The 17588-nt window shown below is 39.0% G+C and overlaps 1 protein-coding gene across 2 annotated transcripts in view; it reads left to right on the top strand.

Moving 5' to 3' along the window:
• CSNK2A1 (casein kinase 2 alpha 1) overlaps positions 1–17588 on the top strand; it is a 54049-nt gene that overhangs the window by 21797 nt on the left and 14664 nt on the right. Inside the window, exons 2-5 of one of the 2 annotated variants that reach the window (XM_023626271.2) lie at positions 9051–9259; positions 11206–11317; positions 15896–15997; positions 16502–16552. In XM_023626271.2, coding sequence (XP_023482039.2) covers positions 9159–9259; positions 11206–11317; positions 15896–15997; positions 16502–16552 — 366 coding nt within the window. In that variant the 5' untranslated portion in view covers positions 9051–9158. Of the gene's footprint in view, positions 1–9050; positions 9574–11205; positions 11318–15895; positions 15998–16501; positions 16553–17588 lie in introns of both variants that reach the window. The other variant, XM_070248008.1, reaches the window with a different exon arrangement.

A 17588-nucleotide genomic window follows, 5' to 3' on the forward strand; every position in this document is an offset into this window, starting at 1 on the left:
TTAGACTCCTCACCTTGTGAGGGTCCTGGGTTTTGGTTTCTGTCAGAACAAAATTCTGTTTTTGAAGGATCAACAAAGACCTTTGGCCTTCCTTCCTTGCTTGCTTGTCTGGGTTCTCATTTTCTGTTTACTTTTGGCTATAATTTCTTATCTGTCTTAATTTAAGAAGGAGAGAGAATGTGAGTGAATGGGTTTAATCCATTCTCTTTAGTTGTTCTCAGTGGGAGAGTTGACCCAAATTACCTAGCCCACGGTTTGTGAAAACAGGGAAATTATCTGCAAAAATCTTGGTTTCTTACTTTGAAAACTGAGAAGCTGTAGTCACATTTTTGGGATCATCTACACCCAGTAGTTACTTGTCCTTTCTAGGCATTTTGTTTTGTGACCTCTGCAGTAGAAGTGATTTGTATGAGTGGAGAAAGGAAGAGAATGAGATCTGAATTGCAATGGTCGTGAATTATTAATTCTCTTTTTTTTTGGTGAGGAAGATTAGCCCTGAGCTGACGTGTGTGCCAGTCATCCTCTATTTTGTATATGGGATGCCTCCACAGCATGGCTGATGAGTGGAGTAGATCTGTGCCTGGGATCCGAACCTATGAACCTGGGCTGCTGCAGTGGAGCATGTGGAACTTTAACCACTTGGCCATGGGGCTGGCCCCAATAATTCTATTTGGGGGGGGGTGGGCACACACAGTAACAGCTGAGTGGAGTGTGTTAATATCCTCCAAATCAGATATAAAAGGATTGCTGATCTGATGTGCTTCTTAAGGGGATGGCAAGATGTGCCAGCCTTTGGTCATTTTAGTGTACAACATTATAGATCTTTAAAATTCTTAACTTGCTTAAAATACTGTGCTTTACAGTTTCTTGTTTTAGTGTTTTTCATTTGAATAGTTTTTGTGCACCCTTCAAAATAAGCTTAGATGTTTTCCCTGACAGCTTTTCCCCAAACATTGAGGTACTCCATAAATATTTGTTGAATGAATGATAATAGGTTAGTGGGCAACTTAAATTCTCTTCAGTGCCTGCAGAGAACCCTGACTTAATTCTTTCAAGCACTGATCACTTGAGATTGTAATGGTCTGTTTTCTTTGTCAGAAGGCAGAGATACCTTCTCTTTATTCTCCAGGGCCCAGAGAAAGAATCCCTTCCTGGCAACAGGCACATATTTCCTAGTGCATGGTCACTGTTGAGTAAATGCTTGCTGAATGAACGTTCTCTCAATTTGAAAGAAGAAGAGAATTGGAAATTAAGGGCAACTATGGACGTTTGAAACAAGTAATTCAGATTGTATTAAGTACTCGTGCTTTTTTGTGTTCATTTGGCCTTCAAAGCAGTGCCACGTTTGAAAGGGGAGAAGGCAAGTTTGTATGACTAAGCATTTGTCTTTGCTTCTGCAACAAGGCACGAACATATACATTGTTATGCTCTTCCTGAATTCCTTCCACAAATCCTGTTTCTTACCAATTTATGTGGCTTTATTGCTAGGGAGAGGTGTTCATTATCCAGCATTACTTAAGCGGTGGTGTTTTCCTCATGCAACTGCTTTCCTCTAAATAGGCAGTCCTAAATCATGTAGTCAGTGCAATATGAGCACATTCCTCATTCTTTTCTGTGGAAATCTTTGTCCTGTCTGGATGATTAGGATATCTTGTTCATTCACTATGTTTGATCTAAGGGTGGAAGGGTTTTTTTGTTTTCATTTTAAGATGAAGACTCTAATAAACATTATGGTTAAAAGAACTCATAAGACTATATTACAGTTTAACTTTTGAAATTTAGAGTTCCAGTTCTAATACTAGAAAATTTATCTATAAAAAATATTAGCACAAATGACTAATCAGACTTGTACAGTTTTCTGATATTGGACCATTTACTAAGCCCCTAATTTTCCTTTTAATTGTCAGATTGAAAAACAGAAATCACATGGAGTAGAAGAGATTGGAGGGAGAGACTGGCTGAGGAGGGCAAGAGGAGTTTTTACTGAAGCTAATTAGTTCTGCTATATTACGTTTATGTTAATAAACTTATAATTTTGTCAGTGCATATTTTAGCCTCATGGTTCAGTGCAGTTTTCCTTTCCTTACATTTTCTTAAAGAATAGGTCAAGCAGAGCCATGTAATTGGCTTTGGTTGTAGGTGTGGTCTGACTTCAGTAGCGAAAATTTTGTTGAAATGATAATTTTTCATAGCCGGTGAATTGGCTTCTGTTCGGCTAAACGCTGAGCAAACAAAACTTACCCATGTCTTCAGTCTGAGGGCTTTTTAGATAGAAGTAGTGATCTGAAATTGTTAGCTGCTAAAGTTACACCTCCTTTTATGCAATTACATGGGAACAGGAAGGACTAAGTAAGGTTATTTAAAATGGAAATTATTAGGAAAGGTAATGCTTTTTCTGTAAGTCAGGTTTTCTTAAAGTGTATCTTACTTGTATTATGAACAGTGGATAGGAGAATTGACCTTCAGGATATCCAGGACACAGGCACTTTTCCCGACTTCCTAGTAAGCTGCTATAAAAATTGCTAAAATAAAGTTTCTCTAGTATTCCCTTTATCTGAGTTGTGTGTGTATGCTGGGGGGACAAGTCTTAATTGTAGAACTGTTATTTAATAGAAGAAGCTGTAACATTAGCAGGAAGAGAGAGGGAAGGGGCGTTACTCAGGAGCCCTTGAGTTGGTCTTCCAGTTCTAGGTGTGTACCAGATAACGTGAAGTGTTGAGGGGCACCCTACCTTTCAATTTTTAAAAATAAACCAATCTTGGTTTGATGAACAAATAGTACTTACTGGACGTCTTACAAAATGCAAAGCCTTGAGCTGGGTACTGTAAAGTAAAAAGATAAATAAGACGTGGATCTTGACTTTGGGGCACTAAGGGCCTAATAGGGAAATTAAGGTTTAAAGACTACTGTATATGAGGTTGAAAGTGGGAAGTTCTGTAGAAATGAAAAAGACTTGAACCTTGGAGGCTAGCCAATTTGGCTTTGAATCCCAACTCCATCTCTCCTGGATATTCTTGGTCAAGCTGAATTTACTTAGGCTGCTTTCTTATTAGTAGGTTGGGGAAAGAAATGCCTGCCTAAGAATTGTTGGGAGGGTTAGATATTTAAAGCTGAGAAACTCTTTTAGCTTCAGACTTGTAATATCTAATTGCCTATACAGTATCTTTTTTTTTTATTTTTTTATTTTTATTTTTTTTAAAGATTTTATTTTTTTCCTTTTTCTCCCCAAAGCCCCCCAGTACATAGTTGTATATTCTTCATTGTGGGTCCTTCTAGTTGTGGCATGTGGGACGCTGCCTCAGCGTGGTTTGATGAGCAGTGCCATGTCCACGCCCAGGATTCGAACCAACGAAACACTGGGCCGCCTGCAGCAGAGCACGCGAACTTAACCACTCGGCCACGGGGCCAGCCCCTATACAGTATCTTTTTTAAGATCCCAAAGCCATTTTAACCTTAAGTCCAAAACCTGACTTGTGAGTTCTCTTGCAGAATTTTTTCCCTCTCCGTGAATGGCATCAACAATCTATGTAGCCAGAAATTTAAAAATCACCATCCGCTCATTACCCCATTATTCATTCCACCCAGAACTATTAATTTTACACCGTAAGTTTTGTTCCTCCAATTAGTCCACTTATCTCCATTGCTACCCCCGTAGGTCAAGCTTTCATCTCTCTCACATAGGCTACTGTTAACAGCCCTCCATCTCCCTGAATCTCTCTGCTTGTCCCACACCCACCTGGAGTAAACTTCTTCAGAATGTACACATGGGTCAGTTTTCTGCTTAAAACTCTTCAGTAAATTTCCAGTATCCTTAGTCTGCAGATAAAATCTTAAAGCCGTATTTCTCTCACCCTTGTTCTACCTTGCTCGTTATATTCCCAGCCTAGCATAGTACTTTTTCATAGTAGATGCTTATATATTTAAGGGATGATCAAAGGAAAGACGATATGAAAGAACCAAACCAATAATTTAGAAATTTAAACTGTTCATGTATGTCCTTCTGTTAGGCTGCATATGAATATACATACACATTTACAGAGGTGCAAATGAAATACTATTTCTGAGTAAAATAATGCTTTCCTTCGATTAACTTCTGTTTCCTGTCTTTTCACATCCCCTTTTTGTCCCCATCCCATCCTCCTCCCTCATCCCTTTTTACCCTATTTTATTTATCTGAAGTTGCTGAGCTACAGTTCAAGAACCCCGTTTTAATCTCTCCATGTAATTAATGAAGGCCAACCATTTGGAATTCGTGTGAATGACTCTCTTACTTAAGCAGATTATTTGGTATGCATAACAGTAAAGTGAAGCACCTCTTTGGGGTACTGCAAAACAGCTAGTTGTCCTCCCAGTGGAGAATCAAATCCACCAGTTCATAAATTAGGTCCCAGCTGATGAGCTACAAGGCTGCAAGGGTCAGTCAAACAAGTACTTGAGGATCTCAAGAGTTTCGTTAGTGAATAGTCTTGCTCTGCTCTTCACAGAAAATGCCAAGGCCTTAAAAGAGCAGAGGAAGACTGGGTGACGAGAGTGTGATAGACACATGGGCTAGTAAATGGGAGTTGGGGAATATTTTCCATGTGAGTCAGATGGTTTCCAGAGGGAAATGAGGTCTGATTTTGCAATATTATGTCCACCCATGATTTGGCCCTCAGAGGCTGAGAGTTAACCACAGCTTCTATAATTTTTGTCTTTTAAAGATAGGTTTCCGCTTACTCCTTTTCACTAAGGAGCTATGGCATAATATCATTTAATAATAATTTACGTGTGTTTGCTGTTTCTGAGCCCTTTCTGGAAGATCGTCTTACTTGATTTTCCCTTCAGTCTGCAAGTGCAGTTAGGCAGACGTTATAAGTCATGAATCAAAGCTGGAAGAAGCCTAGTAGAGGTCCTGTAGCCAATTAGGGATCTGAACCCAGGACCCCACTGCTTGTTTCATCACCCTATTGATCTAGTCCCAGTTACTAGATTTATGTTGATTTTACAAACTTCTTAAGTTCGTAGGGGAAGGGCTTTGAGATCCACCAGTAAAGGGTGTCTTATAGGTATGAAATATCAACCAAAAGAATGAAATGCCTATAAAGGAACATAAGACTGAAGAGAAAGATACTGTTTGTCTCAGAGGGGAAGCTAAGAATTTAAAAGTTTAGTATCATTAAAAGTTACAAATTCCTGGGGACAATAATTCTGTAGATTTCTTGCTTTTATCTATACTGTTTTGGCTGTTTGCATTTGTGCACACGTATGCACACACACGTACACACACACACACACTCTCTTTACCTGTCTTCGTAGTGTCTTTTGCTGTTGTCAGTGCAGGCCTAATAGTCATGTAACAAGTCAGTAATCATACAGCACAAAAGACCTTGTTTCTTTGGGAAGAAGAAAAGTTACAATAAAAATGTCTACTTTCTTCCTTTTTTTTTTTTGCTTCTTTTGGGGGTGTGTGTTTCTACACTTAATCAGTATTAGGTAGTGGTAAATTAGGTTAATATCACCCAGAGTGTTTTAGGAAACGAAAGAAGTAAATGTTTAGAAATAATTTTAAAGACAGTTTTGATTTACTGTTTAATAAGTATTTTAAACAATTTTGTTGTTTTCTGGGTACTTAAGTTGTATACTCATGGGACCACGTGAACAGAGTTGAACAGAGTCAAGCTATAGGAGTTTTGTGGATGGGAGAATTCATAAGTAGACATATGAATCTTTTAGTCTCCTCTTTTGTTGGGGGAGCATCACTGGCTGTGACTGTCCCACTTCTTGAGTACAGCATTAACCCCCATCCCAAGTCTCTCTTGCTCTCTCTCTGAAAGCCTTAAGACATGGAAACTGTGGGCACAAGGAGACCTCTCTTCTGTCTTGGCTTCATTGGGTGTGGTAGCTGAGCTCCAGCTTAAGTACAACATGGAAAAACATGCAACATGAACAGGTCTCTTAGAGCTCTCAAATAGGCACAGTGCTAAACACTTTACATTTATTAACTCATTGAATCCTTGCCACGAGGCTATGAGGTAAATACAGTTGTCCCTATTTTATGGTCAGGTTGAATGTCAGCTCCTTTTAGCTGTGTGTCCTTTGGCAAGTTAATTAACCTTTCTTTACTTCTGTTTCCTCATCTGTAAAATGGGAACAATGGTAACTTCCTCAGCACTTCCTTGTGTGGTGAGGATTAAGTGAAATAATTCGCAGAAAAGCACATCATGAATGTGCGTATTTGGCACATAGTGAATGCTTATAGATGTTAGCTGTTTTTATCTAACTAGTTTATGATTACATAGCAAAAGAGATCACTGTCACAAGAATCAGAAATTTAATTTCTGGGTCTTGCTCTGATATTAAGCAGCTATGTGATTGTGGGTAAATTTTCCTCTTTCTGAGTCTCAGTTATCTTATACTCATTGTTTTAAATTTTTTATTTGAAAGTTATTTCAGATTTATGTGAGACAAAAATTAAAAGTAGTACAGTATGATGACAAAAGCACAGACAACAAAAGACAAATAGATAAGTTGGAGTTCATCAAAATTTAAGTTTTGTGCATCAAAGAAAAAGGCAAGCCACAGAATGGGAGAAAGTGTTTGCAAATCGTGTATGTGATAAGGGATTAATATCTAGAATATATAAAGAACTCCTGCCGTGGAACAACCAGAAAATACCCAATTAAAAAATAGACAGAGGTCCCGCCTGGTGGTGCAGCAGTTAAGTTCGCACGTTCTGCTTTGGCAGATCAAGGTTTGCTGGTTTGGATCCCGGGTGCAGACCTATGCACCGATTGTCAAGCCGTGCTGTGGCAGGCGTCCCACATATAAAGTAGAGGAAGATGGGCATGAATGTTAACTCAGGGCCAGTCTTCCTCAGCAAAAAAGTGGACGATTGGTGGCAGATGTTAGCTCAGGGCTAATCTTCCTCAAAGAAAAAAAAAGGAAAAAACAGAGGACTTGAATAGTCCTCTCTCCAGAGAAGATACATAAAAGGTCAATAAGCACATGAAAAAATAGTCAACGTCACTAATCGTTAGGGAAATGCAGATGAAAACCACAATGGGACTACTTTACACCCATTAGGATGGCTACTATTAAAGAAAATAAAATAAATGCTGGTAAGGATGTAGAGAAGTTGAGAACCTTCGCACATTGCTGGTGGGAATATAAAATGATGCAGCCACTGTGGAAAAAGAGTATGATGGTTCCTCAAAAAATTAAACGCAGAGTTACCATATGATCCAGCACTTCCATTTCGAGGAGTATATCTGAAAGAATTGAAAGCAAGAACTTTGTCCACCACTGTTCATAGCAGCGTTATTTACAATAGCCTAAAGGTGGAAATAACCCAAGTGTCTATTGACGAGTGAAGGGACAAAATGTGGTACATACGTACAATGGAATTATTCAGCCTTAAAAAGGAAGGAAGTTCTGGTATGCTACAACATGGATGAACCTTGAAGACTTACTAAGTGAAATAAGGCAAATGTAAAAGGGCAAATATTCTATGATTCTAGTTTTATGAAGTACCGAGAGTAGTCAAACTCAGAGACAAAGGAAATAGAGTAGTGATTATAAGCAAGTGGAGGGAGGAGGGAGTTGATGTTTAATGGGTGCAGAGTTTCACTTTGGGATGGTGATGGGTGGTGTGATGACGGTTGCACAAGAATGTGAATGTACTTAATGCCACTGAACTGTACACTTAAACATAGTTAAATTGGTAAATTTTACCATGTTTTTAAAAAATACATGTGTCAACAAAAAATACAAATGTTAAAGAACATTTGTATCCCCTTTACCTAGATTTACTTAGTATAATATTTTACCCTATTTGCTTTATCACGTGTGAGTGTGCTCTTGCATACACCCAGTCTACCATCTAAATTCCAGGTTTGTCAGTTGATCTGATAGTATTGTTTTTTACAGCATCCCCGCCCCAGTACAGGATACAATCTGGGGTAGGACATTGTACTTAGTAATCGTGTCTCTTTAGCCTTTCTTTGTCTTTTATAATATTGACATTTTTGAAGAGCACAGTATATTGCCTCCCCCTTCCTTTTTTAACAGAAGCTTCTTCGTTTTTGGTTTGTTCAGTGTTTCCTTGGAATTAGAGTGAGGTTACACAGTCTGGACCGGAAAACTGCATAGGTGATGTGTCCTCAGATTGTGACATCTGAAGACTAAATACATTTGTAATTAAATGCACAGTAAAGGAAATGAACAAATACTCTGGGAGTCTCAGAGAACTGAGATAAACAGATTGGGAATGGTCAGGGAAGACATCATAAAGGAGACTTAGTTTACCTGTTGGGTAGAAAGCATATTTCTAAAATTTCACCAATTTTCCCTCAGTGTCAAATTTTGCATTAGTTCAGCCAATATATAGTACTGTCTTCTACCAGTTATCAAGCTTGTTCCTGTATTAAATAAATCAAGAGGAAATTACTAATTTTCTGTATTCAAATTTAATGAAATTGTGTGTCTTTCAAATGCTGATCAGGGGTCTACTGATTATTACATAAGATTCCCCAAATGATTTGGATTAATATTAAATGACATTGAACTTTAATGTATGAGAGCAAGTCTTTATTCCCTTCCTGGTTTCATCAAATATTAGAGTCAGACTGATGGTTTGTACTCTCGGCTTTGCCACCATTCTAGAGCCTTTTAGCATCCCTGCTGGAGCTGTAGAAAGCTGCTGAAAGTACTGTTCTTGCCAATGCTTGTAGCATTTATAAATAGTGATGATGCTGATGCAAATATGTGCAATGCCATTTTTCCCTTCCACGCTATCTTATAAAGAGTGTCCAGACTTTCCATGAGGAGATAACAGGTTACTTTGCAGAACAGAATTAGGACTAGTAGCGGTTTAATTATGTATCTTGGGTTTTTTGGGTTTTGGTTTTTTCCACGTTACAGGAAGCACTGTGATTGACACAGTTGGGATATGTTCCTTGGTTAATAGGTAGGAAAGCCAGAGGTATATTTAAGGCCATTATTGTAAGGTGATTTTTTTTCTTGTATACTTTTAAAAAAGAATTCCTTGACCTTTGTGCATTTTATTTCTGCAGTTTGAAGAAAGCAGGTCTGAAACAAGGTTTTACCCCAGCTGCCTGTGAACACGGTGACTGCCAGATCTCCAAACATCCAGTCCAGCTTTGTCCGCCAACCTGTCTGACATGTCGGGACCCGTGCCAAGCAGGGCCAGAGTTTACACAGATGTTAATACGCACAGACCCCGAGAGTACTGGGATTACGAGTCACATGTGGTGGAATGGGGGTAATTGTTTCTGTTTGCTTCACTACCCTCACCCAAAGGGCTGATTCTTGGAGATTTGTTGAGTAATTTATGTCATGAAACCTCCCCAGCTGCATTTCTAAACCTCAAATCAAAGCCTGATTTTGTGTTTTTTTTCCTGCAGTAAAGAAGCAGCAAGGTATCGCTCTGGCAAATTAACAGTTTTGAAGTGCTTACCATTTAAAAATTATTTCAATCTCTTCTTGTTCTTTTCTCTGATTTATATATTCTGGATACAAAGCTGGTAACAAAAGAGTTACCTATCCGATTGCCTCAGCTGAAGGCTTTGCAGGCAGGTGAGAATTAATACTTGAGAGACTTTGAAAACACCAAACTCTTACATAAGTATTTTTGAGGTCAGAGAATGTTGTCCCATGATGATACTGAAGGATGAAACAGTTCTCCAGAAAGGTGTCCTCTTTCTGATGAGAAGCCAAATTAAACCCTTAAATACTTGCCCTTATCCTGAGACCAGCTGTGTATAACATGGAATTCACCCCGAATTCCATCTTGACCAGTTGCAGTCCGCTTGAGCGGCTTTGTTTGCCATCCTCATTCTTTGTATGGTCTCGTTTGGACGTTTGCATTTCTTGTCCCAACATGGTACGTATTTAATTGATCAGGTCATACCTTCATGATAAAAGCATTTTGGCATTCAAATGCAGAAGAAAGCAATTTGAAAACTCATAAAGCTACAGCTCCCATGTGCTATAATCCTGATTGTGCCATGATTCGTAACAGTAAGTACATTGCTTCTGCACAAGGGGGCAAAGTGTTCTTCAAAGGTATCAGCAAGAACCAGTGGTATAACACCAATAAGTGTTACATTATTGATAATGTAACAGTTCCCCTCTTATATCACAGGCTTTGGATTCTAGGAATACCTGTGTTTTACTACAGAAATTTCAGCCAGTCTCTTCAAGTTGAATGCTTTGCATTTAGTTCTGCTTAAATGGCACTAACCAGCCCTTTCAAGTTTTTGGCATGGTGCCATGTGCTTGCTCACGTTTGCTCTCTATGCCCTCCCACAGGAGGAGAATTCACCCAGAACTAAGAGCTTCCCTCCCCTGACCTGCTGTGATTATTACATTGTCCATTGCCTTTCTCTGTTCATTCACGTTCTTTTTAGCTGCTTAAGGAAAATGAATGATTTGTAACATACTGGATTCTCTCTGTCTCCAGCAGGAATAGATAGAGTTTAGGCCTTATTTTAAAAGACCATGTTTTGTTTGTCATTATTTAGAGCAAAGTCCTCTTAAGTTGTAAGCAGAGGCAGGGAAAAAATGTTGGCCTATCACTTACTCTTTTTTACCTCTGATGTTGCTTATCGGTCATAGAATATGGATAAAAGTAGAGGAAAGGACCCCAAACTATGGTTCATGATCTGTAGCATGGTTTGCCAACTCCATTGCATGGACTGTCCTCAGAGCTTGCTTTGGAGGCAAGCATATGTTCTTGAAAACCACTTGCCTGCAAAGAGGCCCATTAAAAATTGGCTGCTCCCAAAGTGTGGCTGAATTGACATAGTCTTACAACATGTTTTCACTTCCTACTAGGTGCCAACACTGGGTCGGGCACTAGGGCACAGGAATATATAAAAATTACTCTCCAAGGGGAAACTGTTGTTGGAGACAAACGTAGATAACAAACCCTAATACACGCTAGCTATGTGTGGTGTGCCAATAGAGATGTAAACCATCTGGGATTTGAAAGAATAATTGAAAGGCTTAAATTTTTCTGATTCTAGGATTTGGAACACACATTTTTAATTGGCCTAATTAAAAAAATACAAAGAAACCAATTCAGGAATTATTTGAAATACCTCTTATTTCTTTTACTCCTGCTGTTTATAGAGTTTTGTAAGTTGCATTGGTGCTTAATAATTTGAACGTTTTAAATCATTGTGACTTTGACTTGTTTGTTCACAGAAATCAAGATGACTACCAGCTGGTTCGAAAATTAGGCCGGGGTAAATACAGTGAAGTATTTGAAGCCATCAACATCACAAATAATGAAAAAGTTGTTGTTAAAATTCTCAAGGTGAGTGCAAGAAGAGAGATGATAATTTCAGAATTATTTGGAATTTAGATGGTTGTTTTGTTTTTTAAGTAATAGTGATGCCTTTTTTAAGTAGCATTTGAAATGGTCATTGGAGTGCTTTAATGCCTTGATTTTGTTGTGTCCTCTAAAATCAGTAGAAGAGGTTTTATTCATTTGACGGATCAGGGAACCGAAGCAAGAGAAGTGATTTAACTCAAGTCATACAGCTAGATTGTGGCAGAGGAGGGGAGTCTCCTCTGCTCCTAGATCTTGTGCAATGCCAGTTTCCTGTATTTTTAGTAATACTCTCTGCTTTTGTTTTCAATGAATTGTTACCTTTACTGTGTAAGGATGAGTCGTCACAAATGCAGACCTTTACAGGGCAGGCAGATGGCATCAGTGCAGCTAGTCTGATGTCAGTGCCCATGATGAAAGGATGTGAGTGCTGGCCCTGCAGCACGTGCTCCAGCTCCAGCTGATCATTGCCCTGCAGTAGTGCAAGTCCAGTGTTGCTTGATACTCTTTTGCAAAAAGAAACTAGAAATTTGTATTTGTATGTGAATTCCCCTGATTTTTAAATGTTGGGTTAAGAGTGTTTTAAAACACTGTACAGGCTAGATTTGGCCAATAGGCTACCAGTAGGCAACTTGTAATTTAGTTGCAAGTATACTGTGCACTGTCATATACCAGGAACTTAGCATACAATTTCTTTCCACAGGAACTTTTCCATATTTGACACTGAGAAGCAAAGGTTCCCAGACTTTCTAAATTTATAGCGCACATATTGTCTCAGTAAATTTTTCATGGTACCCTTAAGCCAGAAGAAATACCTAGAGGTTCTGTATATTAAGTAAGTTAAGTCCAAATAACTAAAAAAAATACTTGTTCTAACTTGGTAGCCATATGAAAAGTTACACACACAAATTGAAAGAAAAAATTATTCTTATATAACCATAATTAATTACTATTGGGATATGTACACCCATTAGTCTCTGCACAACTTCTCAAATGTTGGGATTAGTTTGGACACCAGCAGCCTCGTTTCCCTTTCCACAATGATTTTTGCACAGTACTTGCTTTTTATCACAGCAACTGCTAAAACCCCAGCTTCACAAAAATAGACCATCAAAAGGAGTGTAGTGCAGTCTAGCATTGAAACTGAACTACATTGGGCTCATAGCGCACTCAGTGTCGGGCAGGTATCAACTACTGATTGGTGTTTCTCAGAAGTTAAAAAATCCCACAGAACCCCTGTGAATTTGCTGTGGTTCCTGGCACACCTTTTGGGAACCAGAGAGTTTAAGTATTTGTCTCTGTCTTATCACATACAGAAAGAGAACTAAACTGGAAATCAGAATATTTGGATTCTGATCCAGACTCTCAAAGTAATTAGCCATAGTCCTTTTAAACTAAGACTTGTTTGTTCATCTGTGGAAATGAGATAATCTTGCTTTACCTATCTTTGTCAGAGTTATGAGGATCAAATACAAAATTGTATATAGAAATATACCTTGGAGACTGAAGTTCTATGTAATTGTAGGATGATGTTCATATGGGAAGGTATATGATTGAATGAGGTGATATGTTATTTAGAGTCATAAGAAAGGCACAAATGAGGGCCATCCCCGTGGCCGAGTGGCTGAGCTTGTGTACTCTGCTTTGGCGGCCCAGGGTTTCACTCATTCGGATCCTGGGCGTGGAGCTAGCACTGCTCATCAAGCCATGCTGAGGCGGCGTCCCACATAGCAGAACCTGCTATGGGGACCTGCAACTAGAATATACGACTATGTACTGGGGGGCTTTTGTGGGAAGAAGAAAAAAAGAAGATTGGCAACAGATGTTAGCTCAGGGCCAATCTTTAAAAAAAGAGACAGAGAGAGAGAAAGGCACAAATGGTTGGTCTTTTATTGTTGAGAAGAGGGTGGTGGTTAGGAAAAGCTCCCTGGAGCTATTTTCAGGCCCTGAATGGAAGGAGGATTTGGATAGGTGTGGGTAGGAGTGGGGAAGGGAAACGTCATCTGGAATGTGCAAGGTAAGAAATGAGGAAGAGAGAGAAATCTGGAATGTGCAAGGTAAGAAATGAGGAAGAGAGAGAAATCTGGAATGTGCAAGGTAAGAAATGAGGAAGAGAGAGAAATCTGGAATGTGCAAGGTAAGAAATGAGGAAGAGAGAGAAACAAGTGAGAGAAAAGTTTCTGTGGAAGATGTGTGTGACCACACATGGGAAGTAAACTTAGAAAGGGAGAGTAAATTGATGATGGCCTGGAAAAGATAATCTCTGTATTTCCTTCCAGTCTTAAAAGGTACATGATTTTTATCTCTAGGTCATTGGGAGCCATTGGTGGTTTTGAGTGAAGGGTGGTTTGAAAGATTTTTTCCGGCTCAGTCTTCCTTACTGTACTAATTGTATATTTTACTATATAGATGGTTGATACAAGTATAAAATTCATTCGTAAACTATATTTAGAATTTTTAATCTCTCCTCATTTATTAAGATAAAAGTTGCATTGATCACATTAATTTAGGGTTTAAATCACCTGCCTGGTCTATCAAGAACCAGCTTTGTAAGTTGATAGATTTTAAGGATTTTGTAGAATAAAAGTTTTGTAAACCAGTAGCTTTTTGCCATTGACCAGCAGTTGGGAAATCGTGATTTAGTAGAAAACAGGAGATATATCGAGGAGTTAGTCCCTGGAGGGTGGAAAGATTTCCCAAATACTCTAGCAGATTAGAAAGATCTGATAGTTGAAGCAAAAAGAGAAGACTTGTGATCAGCTTGTTTCCCAGCCAGTGTACTGAGTTCTAATAGAAGCAAGGCTAAGCAGTTGTGGATTGAATTAAATGTGGACTATGTGGAAGCCACGGTTACTAAAAACAGCTTCCATTTATTGAGTGTCTGCTTTGCCTTGGGTCCTCTTCTAACTGTGGTATGTACATCACACAATTATAGTCCCTTTTCAGCAGGGAATAAAAATAAAGTTCAGAAACATGTAAGTGCTTTTCCCAAAGCTGCACAGCTACAAAGCCAGGATGGTCTTTTTCCAAGATCTGCTTGCTTTCTGCTGTACCATGTTCTAGGACTTAAGACAGGGTACAGTATTGTTTGGTAGTTTCTAGACCTGGACCATCAACCTGGGAAGTATCTAAAAATAGATCTCTGGCTCCATTCTCAAGATTCTGATGCCGCAGGTCTAGGTGAGTCCTGGGAATCTGTATATTAAAAATTATAGGTGATTGTTGATCATCAAAGTTTAGTAACTACCAATCTTGTTAATGAAGAGATGATATACATACTTAAAACAATTTCTAAGAATTGTGTGCCATGGGTCAGTAGTCCGAGGTGACCAACACCCTAGGAAAGACCTGCGTGGTTCAGTTCGGCAGACATGGGCTGCATATGGCTTATTGAGCATTTGAAATGTGGTTGTCCAGGTTAAGATACGCAGTAAGGATAAAATAACTAGATTTCAAAGGCTTACTACTCAAAAAAGAATATAAAATTGCTCATGGTCTAATTTTCTATATTGATTTACATGTTGACGTGACAAGATTTTGGATGTTTTGTTAAATATATTATTAAACTTAATTTTGTCTGGTTTTGTTTTGTTTTTTGTTTTTTACTTTTTAGTGTGAGTACTAGAACATTTAAAATACACACATGTGGCTTTCATTATATTTCTTTTGGACCAGCATTGTTTTAGACTATTTAGAAGGAAGGCTTTGTAGAGGAGGAACATTTGGACCAAAGCCCTCCTAAGAAAAACGAAAAGAATTTCTATACCGAAACAGATGTGAAATTGATAGGTGAAGACAAAGGAATAGGGAAGATCTGCTCGGCAGAGTGGTCTTTTTTAGAACAGAGGGAGGAGTTCATTTATAGAAATATTGGTCATAACGTTAGACAGATACTAGGTGTTGCGTCCCACCCATATACTGAGATCTTTGCAGATATCTTATGGCTCATACAACCAACACTCTTACAAGATAGGTACTCTTGTTGATTGTTCTACCCATAACGAAAGGCTTGGAGAGGTATGTAACTTGCCCATAGGCACACAGTTAGCAGGTAATGAAGGTAGGATTCCCGTTAGGCAGTCTGTCTCCAAGGTCCTCTTTTAACCCACAAGGTTATGCTGCACAAAGATGGTTTGGCCACCCTTGCTGTTGGTCCTGATTTCCTTCACCTCTGTAGAGTGTTTATGGACTTAGAGGAAGGATTAGAAAGAGCTCATGTTTCATCCTACTTGATAAAACGATTTTATAAGATATGCCTTAATGTTACTAAACATTTATATTCCCAGTTTGCATAGTTTTAAAAAACTGAGTAAAAGCTGATGATTGGATTTAAATGCTAGTTCTGCAGAAGTCTGGTCTTTGGAGTGGAAATCTTTTTTTCCTTCAGTATTTACCAACTACCTGCAGAGTGCCTGGCATAGGGCTAGGAGAAGGGGATTCAGAGATGAGTCTTGACACTTTTCCTTTCTTCAAGGAGCTCATAAGTAAGCCATTTATGTATTATATTACCTGTTGAAGTACTCTGAAATAATTTATTTCACTGATGATCTTTTACCTTTTCAGCCAGTAAAGAAGAAGAAAATCAAGCGTGAAATAAAGATTTTGGAGAATTTGCGAGGCGGTCCCAACATCATCACACTGGCAGACATTGTAAAAGATCCTGTGGTGAGTATATTAGGCACTAGCAAGGCCCACCAGGGCTGAGGTGGTGTTTGACCTGGAGCACAACTGTCCTCTTTCTGTTCCCCTAAGTCCTGCTTTAAAAGTGCTTAATCAGTTATACCAATTAACTAGCTTGGGTCTTTCTTTCAAAGAGACCTCCACCCACAGACTATTTCTTATTCTTCTAGGCTAAGAGACTGATAGCACTGGAAACTGAAATGTGTTAATCCATTTTGCAAACTCAGGTCCGATGCCGATGGGCGATGGGCGCATTGTCGGGCTGCCTAGAGCCTGGTGAGACTTCAGCTCCATGTCTTCTGTTTGAAATCCATCCCAGAAATGACCTAAGTGTGGTGGTGATCAGAGTGGGGAGGGCTTGTAGCAATAGAGGGTTTCCTACAACTGAGGCGAGGACTGCCAAATTCACCACGTAGCATCCACAAACATTGTGCCCATTAAAGCTGCCAGGGCTGTTGCTAATGTGTGTTTTCTTTTTCTTTCCCCTAGTCACGAACCCCCGCCTTGGTTTTTGAACACGTAAACAACACAGACTTCAAGGTATAATATATAACCAACCAATTCAAGCTGTTGGGTTTTTTAGACCACATAGAAAGCCTTTTAGGGATGTTAACTGTCTTCCTTCTGGCTTGCTTAAAAAGAGCTTTTTATCCTTGCAGTCTAAGTTTTAAGATAGAAAATCTGTACAAGCAGTGCCCACTTTCCACATCTTGGTATTTTATTATCTTATTTGTTTAGTACTCTTTTTCATGACCAATACATTTACTTCTCACCACCTTTACTGTTCATTTGACAGTTTCCACTGATCTCAAACCTAATGAAGGCAGCAGCAACACATGTTCAGTCAGGATCTGACCTTAAGACATTTCGCTTTAAAATGGCAGTGTTCACGAAGGAATGTTATTATGTATGTAAAAGCAAGTACTGCTTATGCCTTAGGATTCCTCAGAAATTCTGGGCTCTGGATCTTGAAAAGGGATGGGTGGGGAAAGGTGCTGTAAATTCTGCTGTAACACAAACGTCTGCAGCAGATATCTCTGACTTCCAGCCTGTCCAGTGGCCTTCTTATTTCAAACATTTCCTGATTCCAGTACAGCAGAAGACTGGGCACTCTCTTGGGTTACAGGTTGTAAAGGTATTTGACTTGCCTTTGCATCAGTCCAATATTAAGAATGTTAGGTATCAATAAATGTAGGTGAATTCTTTGCTGAGAGGAGGAAAACAAGGAAGAACTCTTTTAGTATGAGAATGATAACTTTAAGGAAAACTTTGCCAGAGGACGTCACTAACCATTTGATGATGTGTACATGTAAAACAAAAGTCTACAGCTTTTTGGAAACTGGAAAGGATACCTAACAGTTGTTCAGAGTTTGCTTTCAAACTGGGACAGGAATAATTCCTTTAAATTGGCTCAGCAGATTTGGCAGCAAGTCGTCTGCATACCTACTCGTGATCTGCAACACTTAGAACTATGTGAGCCAGAGATGAGTTAGTTCCCTGCTAAGGAGGCTGTGTATTTACCAAAATGCCTTTTATGAGATGGTCTGGAGATAAATGAAAAGCAAACTAAATTGCA

Source organism: Equus caballus, chromosome 22 (genome assembly GCF_041296265.1).
Source record: "Equus caballus isolate H_3958 breed thoroughbred chromosome 22, TB-T2T, whole genome shotgun sequence".
Lineage (NCBI taxonomy): Eukaryota > Metazoa > Chordata > Mammalia > Perissodactyla > Equidae > Equus > Equus caballus.